Genomic DNA, 15,079 nt, shown 5'->3' with positions numbered 1-15,079 from the left:
GCTCATTAAATCTTATTAATCCACAAGAAAATGCGTAATTAATGCAAGCCATATTTTTTCCCCTTATTTTTCATTCAAATAAATAAAAGTTGTGCACGAAATTATTTGTTATCGACATCGTCATTAATAATATTTTGATGAAAATTACTTTTTATTTTGGAAAAAATTGTATTTTTTTCTTAAATACTCGATCTCTAGAATAACTATGCTTACATATAATATATATATATATATTTAATATATATATATATATATATATATATATATATATATATATATATACACATATATATATTAAAATTTCTATAAATTTACAATTTCAACCATAAGCATTTAAGTTCATAATGGTTGCAATTATTTGCACTCTCACTCATAAAATTGTCAAGAGTTTGGAGCAACTATTTAATTTTAAATCTTGAATAAATCGATAAGTCCTATATAGACAACAAATGCAAATAAAAACAGTCTCTTCCCTTCAAAATATAAATTTTGAAAATCAAATTTTATAACTAGTTTATTAACTTGCCAATTGCATTCTTAAAATATTAAAAGTTTCAATATTGTACCCTTAAATTTTATACAATTTCATTTAAATTTACCTAATGAAATATGTATCTTGTTCACCCCAAATAATTGTATATATGCCACAAAAAAAAAACTGAGTTTTGAATTACCATTCAATATTGCAGTTATGAATTTGAATGAAAGAATTCCGATTGCCGCCATTGTTCCAATAATATTTGTTACTTTATTTAATATTTTGTTATCATCCATGCCGGCATCACTTACTCATGAATCAGACACTGCCAGCTGATTTTATTGTGAAATTTATGCATAATAAATTCCGCTGTAATATCAATTTAATATCCCATGTCTCACACTCGCATATTTATTTATCGAAGCTATTATTAATTTAGGAATTAATATTACATATTTCAAATCTTTTATACGAAAAATATCGTAAAAACAAAGCACATTTTTTCGAATATTTTTTCTTGTCAAATTCATATGCTAATTTCAAGCAAGAAAATGAGCGAAATGTTGGAACACTTGGGATTTAGTCTTTAGATTTGGATTTTGGCCTATTTGACTGCCGTCCAATTTTATAAGTTTGTTACGTCATAATCTTTGGAAAATAATAATGCTGATGTTATATAAATATATCAGCTAAAAATAAGAATGAACTGATAACTTATTTATTATTATTTTGTCCACAGAGTAATTAAATTCACGATTCAATTAATATTAATGTAATCAATGAAATATGATATAACCTTTTATTATACTAAAAATATTAGACATATTGTTTAAAAAATACCAGCTATTATTTAAAGTTAAACCCTCTATAATTAGTTATTAACCAACTTTTGGTATGTTGGTGAATTTTTTTCATAATTATAAAAATAACATTTAACCATAAATTACATATTTACAAATATATTTCCATCTTATATCTTATAATTTCAATTTTAAAATTTAAAAAAAAACAATTTCGTACTTATTTTTTACGAATCACGTGCATTGCATGTCCACGACCCACTAGTGTATATATCTACGTATGTGTGTGTGACACATGGCCGCAAATATTCAAAACCATGTATTCATATCGTAACGAAATAAAATATTTAATTATTTTTATTTAGGAAATGGACCTACACGGTTTGATCTTATTATGGCTGGGTTTAGAAACATTAGTCCGATTGTAATTATTATATAAATCGGGTCACCAAATTTTAGTGACCCAGCTAGCTCACTACCTTTTTTGTTGGATTGGGTTAATGGGGCGGGCCTATATATTTCATCAAAGTATAGGACCAATAAAAAATTGTAATTTTTGTTTTTAATGTTTATTTTTCAATAATTTTAGTAATTTATGTTCAAAATTTGTCTCAAATTGCTAGCTTTGATTTTTTTTTTTTTTTTTTTTTTTTTGCCTTTGATTTAGTCCTTTACATGATCTATACGTCTAATACGTAATAGTTTTTTGTATAGGGATTAATTGAAATCAATACTAAAGGGTCGTAGCACACGATATGTGTGATCCCAAAAAAATTAGTTTTTAATTTTTTTTTTTAACAATAGTTATAATTTTCTAATTAAAACTATAGGGTGAGAATAAGAGAAAAAGTAAATGGTAACATAAAGTAATCGGTGACAAGGCCTTCATGACCTCTGAATTTTCCGTGGAGGGAGGGTTGGGGAGGAGAGAGGCTGTAGGTGCAAAAATTCAGGTAGAAATCAACGGCGAGGAGGCGGCCGTCGGGGAAAGTTTGACTCTGCATGCTCTGTGACGGAAGCGTTCGAGTCTGTAAGAATAGGTACTGTTTGAAAACAGAGCGTTCTTTAATGGCCGGCATGGACGGAAATTAACCAACTCTTTGGGTAGTTGGTTTTTCCAAACAAAAATCTTATAAATGTTCATAATAAATTAAACACACACACACACACATATGTCTTACTATTTTATATTAAAAACCAGCCAAGTGCATATCCAAAACTAACCCTAAAGATGAAAATTTTGAAGTAGAAGAGAAGCATATTTTGTTCTTATAAAAATATATAGCTAGGTCGATATAAAAATTTAAAAGAAAATCATCACTTTGGTATAAAAGCTATAAAAAGAAAATCATGGATAAATGAATGATTTTCCGGTCGAAGAGTAGATTTAGCACTTGAAATTTAACTCAAAATCTAAATAAATTTGATGATAAATACTCCTAAAAATGGAGAAAAATGCTACGACTGAAATATATATTTGGTAAGTCTACTATACATTACATTTTCATACTCAATAAAGTGATTCGAAAAATTATAGGTTTGAAATCAGCTAACTTAACATTTGTTGTGACTTGTGGTGCCGAATCCCCTGCAGCACACCACTATCAGGTTTGCCGAGAAAGTTGCTTTTTTGTCAAAAAAACCATGAAAACGTAGCTTAATTATTTATGTTCGTGCAAAACAATGTAAACTAGGTAAAATTTTAATTAACATATTTAGAATAAAGGATATGCGTGGAATTTAACATAATCAAAAAGCTAAATTGATTAGTTAACTTAAATCAAGGCCGAATAGATTATGTTATTTTATAGGGTAATTTCTGATAATCCCTCTGATTTAAACTACTTAACAGGGTTTGATCTTTTTAGTACTGGGCTTAGTAGGATTGTAATTATTTAAAGAAATTGGGTCTCAAGATTTTAGTAACCCAGCTCACTTGGATTGGGTTAATGGGGCGGGCCCTATATTAGAAGTTAGGTACTTAGATGATTTGACTTTAATCGGAGTAATATAGAAAATGAGATACTTGTTAGGACCCGACCAGACTGCCCACTCCTACTAGAAGGAATACTTAGTCCCTACAATAACGCAAGGTAAAGCGATGCACTCAACTGTTCAATTGACAAACCTTTTAAATGTGTACTACGCGTGGGAAAGACCATCAAGAAAATTAAAATTGCCCAATCAAATGATTTCTACGGGTGTATTTCTAAAAACGTTCAAGTCTCAATTGTACTTTTCACTGCATTAGATTTGTGTTCATTTCTTGAGATTCAAGATTAGAAACAAATGAATCGTAGGCTAGTAATCCCGCGTCCAAATCTTGACGGTGTTGGGGTCTTTGAGAGCCGCGGATGCGATCATATTCCGGGTTGGGTGGCAAGATACAGATACCACAGGTCCCTCATGGGCTTCAAATTTTTCAACCAGTCTTCCAGTAAGGACATCCCAAATGCACAAGCATTTATCTTCGGACCCGCTCACGATGTACCTGTCAGCTAGGCCTGAAAACGTCGACGAGATCGGATGAGTCGTGTTCGAATGTCCGCGGTATATCCTATGTAACCTGCGACATTCCATATTCCAAAGCCCCTGCGGGTAAAAAGTTATTCATAAAATATGTGATATTTTTTCTGAGCTACCGTATCAATGGCTTTTTTAGAAACTATATATACGATTAAGATGTATTTTCTATATTTTATAAAAATGTCTTTTAAACATCTCATTAAGAGTTTCGATATTCAAACACCTTTTTATGAAAACAGTTTACAAAACCTAAAAATAGAATTTGATCATGATTAATTTATGTTTGAGAGAGAAAATTTCAAGGGAGTTTTAAAGATACGCAAATTGATCCAAAAAAGAAAAATTCCTGTTGTGGAGGATTATGAATTCCACTATTGCCATGTTTAATCTTGAAGATAGAAATGTCAAAATTGTTGGAAGAATGGAGGGTAAGAGTATGGAGATGTCCCTACACTAGTAGCTCGAATCTAGCTAGCCATTTTGTACGAGAATAAATTAAATCCACTCACCAGAGTGTTGTTCATATTTCCGATAAGAAGAAACTTCCCGTCGGAAGAAAACTTGAGAGAACCAACCGGCGGAGCCTCCGGTTCCTTGATCGTGGTCATCCTATTGCCAGTAACCGGATCCCAAATCCTACAGACCCCGTCTAGGCTACATGCTGCGATCATCGATCCGGATGGATCGAAATCAACGCCGGTTATGTGGCCCGAGAATACGGGAATAACCGTCACGCATGCTCCAGAGTCCACATTCCAAATTCGGACGGTTTCATCAATGGATCCAGAGGCGATCATGTTGGATTCCCGATTAAAATTTACGCAGGACACAAGACCGTTGTGGCCGCTCAATTTTCTGACGAGGGACCCCGTGGAGACGTCCCAGAGGTGAATGGTGGTATCGTCGGAAGAGGTGGCAAGGAAGCGGCTGTCGGAGGAGAAGGAAAGGTCGGTGACACGACCTGCGTGGCCAGTGAATTTTCTGAGGAAGGTGAGTTTGGGAGGGGAGATGCCGTAGGTGCGAGGGTTAGGGTCGGAACCGACGGCGAAGAGTAGGCCGTCGGGGGAAAATTTGACAATGGATGCTTTGTCATGGTCGTGGTGGGAGATTGCAAGTATGGAGCGGTACGGTTTGAAAGTTTGTGGAGGGTTCGCCGCCATTGATGTTCAGAGCGTTCTTTAACGGTTTGGAGGGAGATTTTTAAAACAAAAATTGAAGCTTATAAACATATCTATGTATCGAGAGGAAAAGATAGAAGGAAAACAACTAGAATAACAGGATTTAACAATTAAAAGTTCAATCAAATAAAATTTTTATCTAAAAATCTTTTTTACAAAATATCAAAAAAAATCCCCTTTTTCTAATTTATTCTAACATATTCGGTATAAAAATTATTGCATCATAATATAAAGTTTTATGTACAAAAATTATTCTTAACTACTTTTTCTCGTATAAGATTGATTTAGTTTCGTTTAACTTTAATGTAGTGTTATATATTATTATTAAAATTATTTTTTTACATATATTTATTGGGATGGGGTTTTTTTTTAGTTTTAACACAGGATCGAACTCGAGGCTCTTCTGGTATATTTTCAAAAGAACAAAACATATCGAGTTTGAAAATCTTTAAAATTGATCACAATAAAATTATACAAAGTTGCATGTTAACATTAATACAATCGTTAATGTTTTTGAAGAAATTAAGAAGCTTTCCACTCGAAATCCAATTTCGAGATTTGCTCCACAAAACTCCAAATATGAAGCTTTGTCATATCACTACCAACTTAAATCCTGAATCGACCGAACCTCGACACCAAATTAGGGAACTTTCTAAATTTATAGTTCCTTGAAAAAATCCAAGCTCGTGTCTAAAAATATAAATGTATGAGTTGACACTTGCCCAAAACTCTTGACTCAGAGTGAATATTGAACCACTTCAACCCCAAAAACTAAAATCACACTGGCAACTCTGTTGCGGAAACTTGATCAATTACTTGTAAAACCCAGGACACAATTTGCACTGATTTCAATATATAAAAAGAGGTTCGCTTAAAGAAAAATACAGAGAATATAAATTATAAAGCTGATGATCAAACACATGTGGTTCCGTTTCTTGCAGATATGATCAGAATACAGGGCCAGCAGCAATAATCTCATCAGTCAGTTTATCATCTTTTCCAATCTTGTGATTCACAAACACTTCAAAGTTGTTCTTGAATAGGCCGCCCAACTTGAGCAGTGTTTCCTTGTAAGCCTTCTTATCTGGCCACTGCATCCACAAAATATATTGCAGTTGTAAAACTACATCTATGCAAACTACTGGTCCTACGTCATGTGCAGAATTACAGATGCAAAGGCAGGACGGAAATAAATCAATGATTGAAACATACAGTATTCATCGGTTCCAAGATTTCCGAAGGCACTCCCTCGATTTCAGTTGGGGTCTCTAGCCCAAACACTTCCGTCTTCTTGTAATTTGCATTCAACAGGCTGCCGGAGTGTATGGCATCAATGATTTTTCGAGTGTACGCTAACTTGATGCGACTCCCAGATCCATAACTAAACAAAGAAGGATAGAATTCATTAGTTGAAATTCCAATCGTGATACTCTTGTCAATTTCGGCAAAAAGAATCCAGTGCTAGGAGTTTTCTTACCGTCCACCGGACCAGCCAGTATTAACAAGCCACCCTGTTGCACCATGCTTCTGCATCTTTGAAGCAAGCATGGCTGCATATTTGGTGGGATGCAGCATGATGAATGCAGCCCCGAAGCAAGCTGAGAATGTGGCTTGTGGCTCCTTAACTCCCTCTTCTGTCCCAGCAACCTGCGTTCAAATTTGATCTTCTATTTATATTAAACTTAGTTCACTAAATAATAACGAACGAATTAGTTTGATGATGGACATTGTACCAGCGCAGTGTATCCACTGATGAAATGGTACATCGTTTGTGCAAGACTTAGCTTGCTCACTGGTGGAAGCACGCCAAATGCATCGCATGCCAGGAGAATGACGTTCTTAGGATGTGAGGCAACACATGGGATTTTGGCATTTGGAATATATTCAATTGGATACGCTGCCCGAGTATTTTCTGTGGCAAGGAAAGGGAAAAATGGTTACACAAATATCCATTATAAGAGAGACCATTCTGTGAATGCATCAAAAAACCAATGAATGACCAACCTGTCACAGATTTTTCACTATAATCCACTTCCCTCGTATGCTCATCAAAAACCACATTCTCCAACACTGCAATTTACAAGAAATGATTTAGAAAACAAGGTGTTTCTGTTCAATGCTGTATCGTTCCAAATTTTTGAATGGTAAATGTTTAATGTGGAAGAAATAGAATAGTACCAGTTCCAAATCTGATTGCATTCCAAATATCAGGTTCCTTCTCCTTTGACAGATCAATACACTTCGCATAGCAGCCACCTTCAATATTTGATACCCCGTTATCACTCCAGCAGTGTTCATCGTCTCCAATTAGGTATCGATTGTGATCAGTTGACAGCGTAGTTTTTCCAGTGCCTATTATATCCCAAAGGGGAAAGAAAAAGGGAAGAAGTTGGGAGTCAATAAATGCTGATGAATTCTAAAGCAAAACATATCCATCAATTTCATGTTAGAAACACTAAAGCATGGAGTAAGGTGAGAGGGCACATATCGATTGTCGGGGGATGGCCCCTCATCGGAATGGTGATCTGGTGATACTTTACCTGACAAGCCAAAGAAGAGGGCAACATCTCCATCTTTGCCCATATTGCAGCCAGAATGTAGGGAGAGGATTTGACGCATAGGCATGAGATAATGCATCACACTGAATAGACCTTTCTTCATCTCCCCGGCGTACTGGGTGCCGAGGATGACCATTTCCCTTCTATGAAGGTTTAAATCTATGCTAGTAGAAGATGTCATGTAGTGTGTATAACGATTACAAGGGAACTGTCCGGCATTGTAAATAGTGAAGTCCGGAGTACCGAAATTCTCCAGCTCTTCAGGAGTGGGTCGGATACACCTGTCACCCACCCAGTTATCCACACGTACAAATAACTAATACACCATTTTTATTGTGGCACCTTTATACAGCTCCAAGTCCTATGCAACTATATTAGTTCTTCCAATTTACATTATCAAGGACTACACCATCAAATTTACGAACCATATTTGCCAACAACAAAAATAACTTATCTGGTAGGGATTACTGGCACAAAGAACTGCAAACAAGAACCGCACCTAAACTGTTAAGCATCAAATTGTATTTACTTACATGTTATGCATGAACAAGGAATGATAAGCCCTGGCTGAAACTATCCTGACTTTGATACGGTTTTGGGGATCCCAATTTAGGAATTGATCATTGATGAAAACCTGAAAATCAATGATTATCCAATGTTCGTCACCAATGATTCCTAAGAAGTTTAATATAACAAGAAAATGGCATCATTCTCTTCCACGGTTAGTTTAAAGCTTTTCGCTTCATTGTATATGCAATTAATTTGAATAGAAAAAGTACTATTTTTCAATATTTATTTCATTGAGGGGGTAGAGGGGGAATTGTTACGATTCGTTATGGTTGAGAAAATATTATTCTCTTCCACGGTTTGTTTAAAGCTTTGTAAAGTTGAGAAAATATCATTTTGACCAATATCCTTGGAGAGCTTATCTACGTTAGAAACATGTCAACAAGAAATGGCGCACTGACAATACACTAGTAGCAGAATACAATAACAAAACTAAGACCAGACACGAGCAGCATAATTTCACCTTTTCCAGAGAATTCAAGTAATCTACAGCTCTTTCTCTGTTAACCATGAATGTGTGCTCATCCATTTCCATGTTCGGCGATCCTCTGAACACAAAGCAGATATCGTGATCAGCAATAGCAAAACATTAACTGGGAAAAAACCACGTAATTTTCTGATTAAATGCGAGAGGTACGTACTTTCCCCACCAAAGAACATCCTCAGTAGTCTCGTCCCTGACGACACGTTTGTCCTTGGGAGAGCGGCCGGTCTTGGCACCGGAAAGGGTTGCCAATGCACCGCTAGATGTGATGAAAGACCCCTTCTCATATTTTATGGCTTGTTCATATAGCTCTGCGTTTAAACAAGCAACAAGGTTAATCACACGAATTTCAAAACGTAAATTAATCAAATTTTGGATACTCCATTACCTATGAGGTATGTTAAACCTCGGTTTTCTAAAACTTGATCGAATTCCACGCTTACAAACTCATTTTCAATTTTTAGCATTTCAATACTCTATTTCAAAACTAAAACAAAACTTCCAAAATGTTATGCGACAAACTTTTGAAAATCCTTTCAAAAACTACTTCACAAATCTTTCAACTCGCAAGCAATTGAAAACAAGACCAAATGCCCCCGTAATGATTTTAAGTAATATTACCTCCAGGAGAAAGGTTGTAGAGGACATGAGTGAATTTCAGAGCGCTGTCACTGACATCAATGGTGGGGGTAAAATGGGGGTGGCTCACATGAGAAACGCGTGGGGTCTCCGACTGCCTAGCAGGGTCTCCTCTCACAACCTTTGGTCCTGTCTCTCTGGTCAGAGATGCTAATGAAGCACTGTTTACAATATACCAACAATCAAGTTATTTCCTGATTTTGTTGACTTAGATATCGTTGTCAAAATGAAAAATTTAAGAGAAACACGCAAAAGATGGACGTCAAAATAAAATATTACCTTGAAACTACGTCTAAAATTGTTAAAACAAAGATGCTGACCTTCTCAAGTTATAACTTAAATTTAAAAAAGATGTTGACTTTTCTAATTTGCAGCTCCTATCTCCTTCTTTTACAGTTAAATATTTTTCTCATAATGTGAATATAGCAGTGGAGTTGAACAACTGCAAGCTATCCACTAGCGGCATGGCAACTGGCAACTCCACTCGTAGACACGTTCTGTTTTTAATTTGTTATTATAAACCTCGTTGGAAAGTGTCTTCCATTGAATTTTATGGGAAGCCAACACATATTTACACAATTTTCCAATTTTCCTAAATATTAGCAGTTTAACATTTGACAAATTATTGCATCCTATACGTTGTTTCTATCATTTGTACATTATTCACCGGCGCTCTAATAGTTTTCTTCCAATCGAAATTCGTATCAGGCAACGTAGGTAAAGCGTTCATATGAAAAGATATAACATAATTGATAGAAATAACATAAAAATCTTGATTGAATACCTACAAACTTTTAAATTAATATTAACCCAAATAATCTCCTCCATACCAAGTGATCGTTTCAAAATTTTGGCAACACTACTATTTGTTTTCATTTAAATTTAAAAGTCCCAAAAAATTCCGTCACCTCCAAGGAATATCACGAGGAAGGAAAATATCAATAGATTAATTCCCAAATTAAGAAAAAACGAAAAGTCATAAAATTTCGTCAAATCGGTTGTACCTTATCGACTGGAGTTGCTGCTTGCTACGTTCCTCTTCCGACGGGGCAAATGGTGCTTGATCCCCAACATTGATTGGAGTGGTCGGAGCAGATTTCTTTCTCTGAAGAGAATGAAGTTCGTCTATCGTCTGAGCCTTCACCGGCGTCGTACTGTCGTCATGGCATATTCCCTCGGCTCTCTTCTCCGTGTGAATCTTCGGCAGCCCGTTCCGGCCGGGGCCGCCCTTGTTCAAAGTCACGCGTCCAGAACCGGTCGCAGCCATTACTTCTCGCTACATATAGTTACAAAAGTAGCAGTAAGCATATCAGATGTGAAACAATAATTTTGAAAAAACAAAAACATGTTAAAAAGAGATCAACACACCTTTAAAGTGCGGGGTTTCGAAGAAACTGGATTTGGAAGCTAATGAGAAAAGGAATACGAAATTGATTGCTCGAGCATTACAGATGTAAGTGTAGGTGAAGAAATGAAGCAGAAGGTGATGAGGAAAGTGGGCGTGCCAATGGGTCCAATTTATAACCTCGAAGTTAAACCGCGAGAGACTAACCATGGTTAGATCCAACCCTATCTGGTCAAGTTATAACCATTCGTATTAATTAATTGGTCTAGAGTCTAGACTTTGATATATATATATATATATATATATCTTAATGGGGAGAAGTTCAGGGCACCGAGTGTAGGAACTAAGAAATCATGTAAATCCAATTCGTGTGAGATTATGTGAATATATTCAATGTTTTAAATATTATTTTATGTACAAAATTAGTACTTTATTATTTAATAAATATAACTAATTTAAATGTAACCTATAAAATTTAAATAATATGTAGATAAGTTTTAAGTCGATGAGAAATAAACAATAAGTATAGAGTTTTGTTGTATTTAGGTTGATATATTTGAAAGCAAATGTTCATACAAAAACAACACAAAATCCTTCTGGCAAAAAATTGTGTGAGTTAGTCTCTAAAGTCGTATTTTGTGAGACGAATATCTTATTTGAGTCATCTATGAAACAGTATTATTTTTTATGCTAAAATTATTACTTTTTATTGTAATATTGGTAGGGTTAACCCGTCTCACAGATAAAGATTCGTGAGACCATCTCACAAGAGACCTACTCAAATTTTTTTGTGACAAAAATTCTCGTGAGATCGTTTCACGAATTAATTTAGTGAGACGACTCTGTAATTCTACCCAACTAATGAAAAAATATTATTTTTATGTAAAAAATTTATTTTTTATTATAGATATGGTCATATCGACCCGTTTCATGGATATAGACATGTTAAACGGTCTCACAAGACACCTGCTTTGAAAATAAATACATTGATTTGTTTGGAAATTAAATCATAATAAATTAAAATATCAAGTTAAATTTTGAGTTAATTGTGATAGTTTTTAAATTCATTTTTATATAGAGTCATTTCAAATCATTTGTTTGAATACTCTCTCAAATCCACCAGCAACGTCATGTGAGATTTTTTTAAAAAATAATTCAACATATAAAAATAATCAAAAACTTATTTGAGTCCGTCTTACGAATCAATTTTATGAGACATGTTCAAAAATTATTAATTTGTATGTCAAAAATTTTACTTGTTAGTATAAAATATGGATATGTTGACATATCTCACCGATAATAATATATAAAATCATCATTCAAATTTTCTTTTAATAAAATAATGGTATTATGAGATAAAATCGTTTGGGAAAGAAAATTTTATATGACCAAATATTAATATTCAAATCTTTATAATATAGTATAATAAGGATAATATATAATATATCTTTAGTAGTGAAAGGTGACAATCAAATTGGTGAATATCTGTTGCACATAATGCGTGTATATGTATGGAATATTAAAACAAGATTTTAATTAAATCGTGTTAAATGCTAATATAAATTGTAAATATTATTTATAGAGTTTCGATTTGATTTTTTTATGTATAATTAAACAATCCATTTTTAATCATTATTAGATGATAACAAAATAAGATATTTGTTGGTTAAGCATGCATGAGTTAATGGGATTAACGATATATAGGGAAGTTATCGTGTGTTAAGTAGCTGATGTTATACCTTTTGATTTGGTTGGCTAGATGAGTTATAAAAGAATAATGTAAGAACTTAATGGGTACTATTACTAATGTCTCTGATTGGGACAAAGTCGACGGCAGAGAAAAAGTATAGCTTATCTATAAAGATACAAGACAACACCAACAAATATATACAAAATTCCCCAGACTAATGGGCCCTAACTACCCGACCCGTTAGTACCAAAGTAAGCACGATTTGTGTTGTCATGAATATAAAAAAAAAAAAAGTTACGCCCTTGGTATCAACTATATCTTCGATATAGTGATAATCACTTGATCTTAACAACATTCATATTCACTTACTATGTAAATTATTCAATTATGTGTGTGTATATGTAATTTAAAAACAAAATTGTATTATATCATTAAAATTGTTGAAAATAACTACATATATAGTAATAATAAAATATCATTATATTATTCAAATGGTTGAAAAATAACTCTATTTTTCCAAAAAAATATGCCTCACTCGTGTGAAATAATTAATGAACAATTGAATTTAAAGTATATTTATGAGTTATTTTTCCAAAAAAATATGCCTCACTCGTGTGAAATAATTAATGAACAATTGAATTTAAAGTATATTTATTATTCTATTATATATGTTCAGATCACATGTACATTATATGACCATATGGGTCGTAAAAAAGAGTAATATCACAACTTAACGGATAATAATATATCTGATTGGGACAAAGTCGACAGGAGAGAAAAGGTAAAGCTTATATATAAGAGATACGAGGCAACATCAGCAGATAGACACACAATTTTTCAGACTAACGAGTCTAACAGTCCCACCTATTAACACCAAGTAAGTACATTTTGTGTTGCAAAGAAATAAAATACGCCTTGTTAGCCTGACTATCAGCTATATATTCTGATATAATGATAAACACTTGATCTTAACAACATTCATATTACTTTCTGTGTAAATTACTCAATTTTATATACACATATATATAGATATACACATAATTTAAAATAACATTATATTATATCTGTCAAATTGTTGAAAATAACTATATATATAGTATTAATAAAATATCATTCAAATTGTTGAAAATAACTATATTTTTCTATAAAAAAATATACTTGCATGCCTCGCTCGTGTGAAATAATTATTAACAATTGAATTTAAAGAATATTTATTATTCTATTACATATGAGCAGACCATATGTACATTCTTTCAACTTCATGAGTGAGAATGGACTCAAAAGCTGGAACGCAAATCAGCGTCAAGTTGCCACCAAAATAGGGTGCCCCGCCGCTCCAGGGTCCTGGATCCCGATGTTTTCATGACGAGAGATTCTGAGAATGAAATTATTTTATTTCATATATTAGTTTACCAGGGAAAGTTAGAGATAATTTTAGAATATAGCATTTAAATAGGGCTGTTTTCTATGTCATAAAAATTATATTTAAAGTAAACTTTTCATTTTCGTTGAAATTAAAAAATTTAGATAATACAAGCAAAAGTTATGTAATTATACTCATAAGACCATCTCCAACAACAAAATTTATTTTGATGTTAAATTTTACACTAAAATAGTGCGATTTCTACACCAAATACAACATCAATCTCCAACTCATTTTCTTCAAATCTTACGACAAAAAGATATCATCGAAATATTACTTTTAATTTTCATATATTAATTATTATATTTTATTTAATAAATTATGTGTTTCAAGTTGCATTTATATTTCAATTATGTGTTTCGATTTAGTTATGATTCATGAATTGTATTGTTATATAAATTTTTGTATTTATATTAAATTATATTATTTATAAATGGATATCTCTTGCGCCAAATTTGATATAGAGGTGGAGGCTGTGCTATTTTGACCAAAATAAGATAGCCTCAATTTAGAGCTAATCTTTACACCAAAATGATATTAGGGCAAAGGTTGGAGATGCCCTGAACTTTTTGGTTTACATATTTTGTTTCGCATGACAACATTTTGTACTTTAAAAACCACGCGCCATCATTTCCATGCACAAAATTCATTATCCACCATTTCCTTCGTGGAGATCACGACTTTTACCAAAAATATCTGAATTTAAATAAGATTTATAAAAAAAAATTGTAACAGAAATCCTAAAAAAATTAATAACTTTAACTTAAGAAATCTTAATGGGAAATTATTACATTAAATTTTAATTTACTTAAATCAAGCTTATAAAAATAAATTTATGCTATTATTTATATTTAATTATGTTGATAAGGTTAAAAAAAGTTAATTATATGTACATAGGATAACAAAAAAGTATCCAAAACAAATGTATTTAAATTTAAAGGTATTGAATAGTTGAGTACATTATATATAGTCATTCCAAAAATCTCATATTAAAATTTATTTATATATAAATAATAATCAAAGATTTTTTAAATAATTAAAGCTCATTATAATTGAATATTATGCTGTATTTATCATTTGTGCATTTTATTAAAAGTTAAATGCAAGATGTGTTCGTTAAGCATATATAGCAAATAAAAATAATTTGTTTATTCATCTTCATCACTATTATTATTATTTGTTAAGATTGGAACTTGGGGCTAACTCAACCCCAAAAGCTAGCTCAAGGGAGGAGGATTGTCCAAGCCAATATATACAATTCTCAAGTTATTTGTCTAACCGATGTGGGACAATTAACACACCTCTCTCACGTCCAGGAATGAACATCTGGAGCGTGGAGTTTACAAATGACTCAGGTGGCCTAATTATAGGCAGTCCCAACACATAACAGT

General features: G+C 32.9%; 2 protein-coding genes across 2 annotated transcripts; both read right to left on the bottom strand.

Moving 5' to 3' along the window:
* Window positions 1–3,398: 3,398 nt before the first annotated feature.
* Window positions 3,399–4,974, bottom strand: LOC140828244 (uncharacterized). The gene is made up of 2 exons (XM_073191230.1): window positions 4,314–4,974; window positions 3,399–3,870 (listed from the first exon to the last, which is right to left on the bottom strand). The coding sequence occupies exons 1-2, from the start codon at window positions 4,962–4,964 to the stop codon at window positions 3,580–3,582; spliced, it is 942 nt and encodes a 313-aa protein (XP_073047331.1). The 5' UTR covers window positions 4,965–4,974; the 3' UTR covers window positions 3,399–3,579.
* Window positions 4,975–5,798: 824 nt separating this feature from the next.
* On the bottom strand, window positions 5,799–10,814 carry LOC140826433 (phosphoenolpyruvate carboxykinase (ATP) 1). Its single transcript, XM_073188734.1, has 13 exons — window positions 10,599–10,814; window positions 10,235–10,506; window positions 9,213–9,391; window positions 8,749–8,902; window positions 8,571–8,655; window positions 8,074–8,174; window positions 7,523–7,821; window positions 7,161–7,334; window positions 6,987–7,052; window positions 6,716–6,894; window positions 6,460–6,629; window positions 6,195–6,363; window positions 5,799–6,073 (listed from the first exon to the last, which is right to left on the bottom strand). Exons 2-13 carry the CDS (start codon window positions 10,495–10,497, stop codon window positions 5,930–5,932), a joined length of 1,983 nt encoding a protein of 660 aa, XP_073044835.1. The 5' UTR covers window positions 10,498–10,506; window positions 10,599–10,814; the 3' UTR covers window positions 5,799–5,929.
* Window positions 10,815–15,079: the final 4,265 nt, after the last annotated feature.

Source organism: Primulina eburnea, chromosome 3, assembly GCF_022965805.1.
Source record: "Primulina eburnea isolate SZY01 chromosome 3, ASM2296580v1, whole genome shotgun sequence".
Taxonomy (NCBI): Eukaryota; Viridiplantae; Streptophyta; class Magnoliopsida; order Lamiales; family Gesneriaceae; genus Primulina; species Primulina eburnea.
The sequence above is the reverse complement of the archived record's forward strand: the minus strand, read 5'-3'. Positions and strand labels throughout refer to the sequence as shown.